The 6,806-nt window shown below is 39.2% G+C and overlaps 1 protein-coding gene across 1 annotated transcript in view; it reads left to right on the forward strand.

Annotated features, from left to right (window-relative positions):
* The window catches only part of LOC101732706 (sialoadhesin-like), a 22,329-nt gene extending 19,629 nt beyond the window's left edge, over window positions 1-2,700 (forward strand). The window contains exons 11-12 of the mRNA XM_031906568.1: window positions 359-422; window positions 2,194-2,700. Of these exons, the coding sequence (XP_031762428.1) occupies window positions 359-422; window positions 2,194-2,298 (169 nt within the window). The 3' untranslated portion in view covers window positions 2,299-2,700. The remainder of the gene's footprint in view (window positions 1-358; window positions 423-2,193) is intronic.
* Window positions 2,701-6,806: the final 4,106 nt, after the last annotated feature.

Raw genomic sequence — 6,806 nt, forward strand, 5'->3', positions numbered from 1 at the left:
ATGATAGATAGATAGATAGATAGATAGATGATAGATAGATAGATAGATAGATAGATAGATAGATAGATAGATAGACAGATATACAGATAGATACTGTAGATAGATGATAGATTGATGGATAGATAGATATACAGATACATGCTGTAGTAGATAGATGATAGATAGATAGATAGATAGATAGATAGATAGATAGATGGATAGACAGCTTTACAGATAGATACTGTAGATAGATAGATAATTAGTCTTTGTTCCTGAGTCATTTGAGATACTTTCTTGGGGTATTTCAATATATCACCTATTCTTCCCTTAAGTGACAGACCCCCCCCCCCCCAAGGGTTTCACACTGTATATATTTCAGGAACAGCACTGAGAGAACCTACGTCAGTCCCATGGAGGGAGAAGATATGTACGCACAACCCAATGTAAGTTATTATGCTTTACAAAGTAAATTGTGTATCGTTTAACCACAATGATCTACAATAACAACAATGACTCGTATATTGGCCAATTTGGTTGGTACATGATGTTGCTAAATTTGTCCAATCTTGATTTGCCTGATATTTGCCTCTTTGTGGGGTCGAAATTAGCCAAGTTTGCCTTTGGAATCTGATTGAAATATAACAAATTCTAATCAGACTTGTTGTCAGATAATAATCGCATTGGTGTGAGAAAGCAGCTACTGACAGACTGCCATGGAATCTCCTTATTCTGCCAAAATATTGGATCTGCATCTTTTTAAGCCACATTGGCCAATGATTTGCTTATTTGGACAAATCTACCCATAAAAGATATGCTGTTTTGATGTCCTAATTAGTGATGAGCGAATCTGTTCCGTTTCTCTTCGCCGTAAGATTTGCGAATCTTTCAAAAGATCTGCGAAACGGCAAAAATGTTGTGCGGCAAAAAAATTGTCGCCCGTGGCTATTATTTTGTCGCACGGCTATTATTTTGGCGCCCGCGGCTATTATTTTGTCACACGGCTATTATTTTGTCTCCCACGGCTATTATTTTGTCACACGGTTATTATTTCGACACCCGCGGCTATTATTTTGTCGCGCGGCTATTATTTCGTCCCCCGCGGCTATTATTTTGTCACACGGCTATTATTTTGTCACACGGCTATTATTTTGTCTCCCACGGCTATTATTTTGTCACACGGGTATTATTTCGACACCCGCGGCTATTATTTTGTCGCACGGCTATTATTTTGTCGCATGGCTATTATTTTGTCGCGCGGCTATTATTTCGTCCCCCGCGGCTATTATTTTGTCACACGGCTATTATTTTGTCACACGGGTATTATTTCGACACCCGCGGCTATTATTTTGTCGCACGGCTATTATTTTGTCGCATGGCTATTATTTTGTCGCGCGGCTATTATTTCGTCCCCCGCGGCTATTATTTTGTCACACGGCTATTATTTTGTCACACGGGTATTATTTCGACGCCCGCGGCTATTATTTTGGCACACGGCTATTATTTTGGCGCCCGCGGCTATTATTTTGTCACACGGGTATTATTTCGACGCCCGCAGCTATTATTTTGTTGCACCGCTATTATTTTGGCGCCCGCGGCTATTATTTTGTTGCACTGCTATTATTTTGTCGCCCGCGGCTATTATTTTGTCGCACAGCTATTCTTTTGACGCCTGCGACTATTCTTTTTTGACGCCGGTGACAATTTTGGGAAGTGTGGCGAATTTTTTCACTGCGATTTTTTTCATCCGTTTCGCGAAACATTCCGCCAATGGCGAAACGCAGAAATTTGTCGCGAATCCATGCCTGTCGAAACATTTCGCCCATCACTAGTCCTAATGTTTTCTCTGTCAGCAGTATAGTGTGACTATCTAAGTGTGTGCCTCGTTCTTTTAATTGTTACTGCTTTTTATATTTATAGAACATGAATAGGGATGAGTGAATCTGTCCCATTTCGCTGTAAAATCCGCGAATCTTGCAAAATTCGTGAATTGGCAAAAAAAAATAGCGAAATGGTGAAAAATTGCTACGAGCGGGCATTTTATTGACACACGCAACAATGAATTATTTTGCCCATCACTAACAATTAAATATTTCTTTAACAAGGACAACTCAGATTTTTATCTGCAGGTTACAGTTCCCCTTTAATACCTTTCCCAGGTTTAGTAGCACCATATTAATAAACTGTATGATTTTGTATATCTTTATTTGATTACAGAAGCAAAGAGGGGTCCATTACTCTTCAATCAGACACGTGCCAAGAACTCAAACTGCTAAAGAGTCGGAACATGAAGAAATAGAATATGCCAGTATACAGCATTAGTTACATTTATCCGGGAAAGTGTTGTGTTCATTTGCTTTTGTCAATTATAACTTCATCCATTCACTTGTTGCTGGGATATTACTAGAGGAAACACTATGGCATCATTAAATGCCTCTACCAACCCCAAATATCTATAGTCAGGGGTCTACAGCCTCCATCATCTGAGAGTTGTTATGGAGGATAAAATGGACCAAAGAGACAACTGGGAACCCTTCAATATCAGATCCCTACACCCATAGGAAGTGAGGGTCAGCCATTTATCTTTATATAAGCAAAATTACAGAACACTGAGCCAATTAAACATGACTTAAGCTACAATTACTGCCATAAAAAGGGGTAATTATATCTTAGTTGGGATCAAGTACAGGTACTGTTTTATTATTACAGAGAAAAGGGAATCATTTAACCATTAAATAAACCCAATAGGGCTGTTCTGCCCCCAATAAGGGGTAATTATATCTTAGTTGGGATCAAGTACAGGTACTGTTTTATTATTACAGAGAAAAGGGAATCATTTAACCATGAAATAAACCCAATAGGGCTGTTCTGCCCCAATAAGGGGTAATTATATCTTAGTTGGGATCAAGTACAGGTACTGTTTTATTATTACAGAGAAAAGGGGATCATTTAACCATTAAATAAACCCAATAGGGCTGTTCTGCCCCCAATAAGGGGTAATTATATCTTAGTTGGGATCAAGTACAGGTACTGTTTTATTATTACAGAGAAAAGGGGATCATTTAACCATTAAATAAACCCAATAGGGCTGTTCTGCCCCCAATAAGGGGTAATTATATCTTAGTTGGGATCAAGTACTGGTACTGTTTTATTATTACAGAGAAAAGGGGATCATTTAACCATTAAATAAACCCAATAGGACTGTTCTGCCCCAATAAGGGGTAATTATATCTTAGTTGGGATCAAGTACAGGTACTGTTTTATTATTACAGAGAAAAGGGGATCATTTAACCATTAAATAAACCCAATAGGGCTGTTCTGCCCCCAATAAGGGGTAATTATATCTTAGTTGGGATCAAGTACTGGTACTGTTTTATTATTACAGAGAAAAGGGAATCATTTAACCATGAAATAAACCCAATAGGGCTGTTCTGCCCCCAATAAGGGGTAATTATATCTTAGTTGGGATCAAGTACAGGTACTGTTTTATTATTACAGAGAAAAAGGAAATCATTTTTCAAAATTAGAATTATTTGCTTATAATGGAGTCTATGGGAGACGGCCTTTCCGTAATTTGGAGCTTTCTGGATAACTGGTTTCCGGATAAGGGTTCCCATACCTGTACTTGTATTGGTGAGAGTCATATTAATATACTTCTAATGGCAGGGACCTTCATAAAGAGTCTTCAAACACTATAGGGTTGAGATATTAATCATCAATATATTGTTACAAGCAGTACAGATATATACCACTCATACGAAAGATAAGCATGGTTTGATGTAACATTGTAGATAAATAAATACATAAAGCGCACAATATAATTGTCTGAATCCTCACTCCAGTGTGGGGTATCCATCGAGGAGCATGAAGACAAGTACTCTCTATTAAACATATCAAGCAATGCCCTTCATAAAGAATCTATTAAAGGAGACATATTGGATAAATGGGAAAAACCTAATTTTGTAGGCAATTATGAATAATATACGGTGCTGGTTTCCCTTTGGGCTAAACATTAACCCTATCTGTAACAATGGCCCCTTTATTGGAGCTCCCTATAGATTCTATCACTTCTCTGTCCGAGTTTGAAATGAAGAGTGGGCGTGTCCCTGCCAGAAGCACAGTAGGAGGGGGAGAGCCAATCACAGCCCTGCACTCACACAAGCACAGAGAGGCTTCAGTTCCCTATCAGGTCAGCCTAGCTGCTGATTGGTTCCTATCCCACAGTGCAGGGTACGGAGGGCCGCCGGCCCCCCAGCTCATCCAGAGAATTCAGCCAGCAGGAAGTGGAACAGATGGGTGGGGCTAGTGGGGTTTTTGTGGAATTTCTCAATAAATCAGCAGGAAACACAACTTTTTAAGCACAATCCTTCTATATCTAGAGGAGTATAATTCCCTGGTACATTCATCATTTTTATAGGATATGTCTCCTTTAAAAGCGGTAGCCCTGACCTTACAATGTGTAGAGTCTTGTAAAATCAACAAGGCCAATCTGAGCCAGTACGATTACCCATAGCAACCAATCAGAAAGCAGTTCCATCTGCAATAGCCTCGTCTTATGTTTACCTTCCTTCTTCCTCCCTTTTCTTTCTTTTCCCTATTACTCTCTCTTCTTCTTCAGTATTCTTTCTCTCTCTCCAAATGGTAATAATGTTTGACCCGTCATTCAGGCCTTGTGTTGTCATAGCAATTTTCATCTAAATATTTCCAAAGGTTTGTTATGACTTTGTTACATGATTGGAAATGTAAAAATTGTTAATAATAAAAAAAAATTTTTTTTCACTTTACTGAGCTTATTTATCAGTTTTCAAGTTTGTGAATTTGAGTTTGTTTTTCGAAATCAAATAAATTTGCATATCGAATGGTCGCTCATTTATTAATTATGAATTTTTATGAAAGAAAAAGTAGTTCAAATAAAAGACTTGGATATCTTACATTTTTTGAGTTTACGAGCTCTAAAAACTTGAAAAATTTGTGAAATACGACCTTTTTGACGCGCCCGTATTTTAAAGAGACCGCGCCCAATTTGACACGACTGCACCGAATTTGATGTGACTGCACCCATTTATCTGTAGCCACACCCATTTTGATGTGACCGCGCCAATTTGACATAACCGTGACTTTTTTTGACAGGCGCATTTTTTTCCCCGCAGCCAATTTTTGCACTGTTTCACAGACAAATCCACCAATGCTGAAATGTAGAAATTCGCTGTGAACTTATGCCTGGCAAAATTTTTTACTCATCTGCGTGTAGGGACCTCAAGATTTGGGCCCCTTAGACTGGGTTCCACTTTAGACAGGCAAACCAGTGGGTGGCCTTGTGGGATATGGATACCTAAGGGTGGTCCTGATTGTGTGTGTACTATAATTATTCTTTCCAGGTTTAAAGAGAGTTTCCCCTGCAGTTCAGCAGTGACCACTAGGTGGGGGTGTGCAATATTAAGGGGATAACTCTCAAACTATGAGGCCTATCATCCTGGGACTTCCCCTCTGTCAGAGGTAGCTACAGGATCAGTTAGATAAATTAGTTAGACATTTAATATAGGGTAGTTAGTGTATTTAGCTATCTGAAGCCCCTCCGAGGAGGTCAGAGAGGTTATTACCTCCCGGCATTACTGGCCACAGTTCATGTACTTTTAGTGGATAGTTCAGGTCACCGCATATTCCCATAGAGGGGAGATTGTCTGAAGAAAGAGAATTTCCTGGTTTGGATAAAGGGGAAAGATACCTGAATACTGTTTGGAATAAATAAAGAAGTTTATTGGTTAAGCAGCAACCTCCAGTCTCCTGGTCAATTCCTCTCCAGGTGGGTCAACCACACCCTGGTAAGCTCTCACCCAAGGGGCAGCAAGGTCCCGGGAGTTGCAGGGAGTTGCAAGTTGCGGCCTACACAATCTCCCACAGCTCAGATAGCACACACGCTCAAAGACACTTATAGCCAACACTCACGGGTGTGTTACATGTGTATAGATTTTCCTATTATACAAAACTAAAGCGCCAAGTGAAAGCGCTCAGACATAAAGGACGTTGGGAATGAATACCTGTCATAAGGAGATGTTACTTCCAGGGCAAGTTTTGTATTTGCGCTGTTGTGGCTCACACTATTTACACTGCAATATTAGGATTGCACATTGCATTATGGACAAAAACATGGCGCATTGCATCAGGTTACTGTATGGCTCCTCCTGTCTGATTATTACCATGCAAGAGAGTCAAAAATGAAGAATTGCTTCTTTCAATAGGGACATGGGATATGAGGAATGGCGACCATATTCCAAGGTTGCTGGATAACTTGAAGTGAGAAACTATATAGTGACTGATTACAAATTCATGTCCAACAAATTCTTTAAAATTTGTAGATTTTGAACTCAAATATATATATATATATAATAGAAAGAGTGCCGCACTCACATCTGATTTGTCCCTGAGGAAGAGCACTGTTTGTGCTCGAAACGTTGGAATTTTTTCAATAAAAACACTTTTTCTTTTGTATCAAGTCCCTGTGTGTGCAGCACTCTTTCTATTATATTTTTGTTTTTGACCTGCACCAAGGGCATTTGGACTTGTATAGGGTGTGCTCCTCCCTGTGTTATATATATATATATATATATATATATGCTTCTCCATGTCTGGCTTGCCATAGACCACTACCAAGAGCAAACTGTGTTGCTCTAATGCTGTAAAACACATGGGGGCGCTAGTTCTCTCTCCATTTCTCCTGTACCACTGACTCTATTTAACTTTTCTCTTTGCTCTTACCTTATAGTGTTTAGCTTCTTGTTGCTTATCTTTATATATATATACAGGTATAGGACCCATTATCCAGAATGCTC

Source organism: Xenopus tropicalis, chromosome 7 (assembly GCF_000004195.4).
Source record: "Xenopus tropicalis strain Nigerian chromosome 7, UCB_Xtro_10.0, whole genome shotgun sequence".
NCBI classification, from domain to species: domain Eukaryota; kingdom Metazoa; phylum Chordata; class Amphibia; order Anura; family Pipidae; genus Xenopus; species Xenopus tropicalis.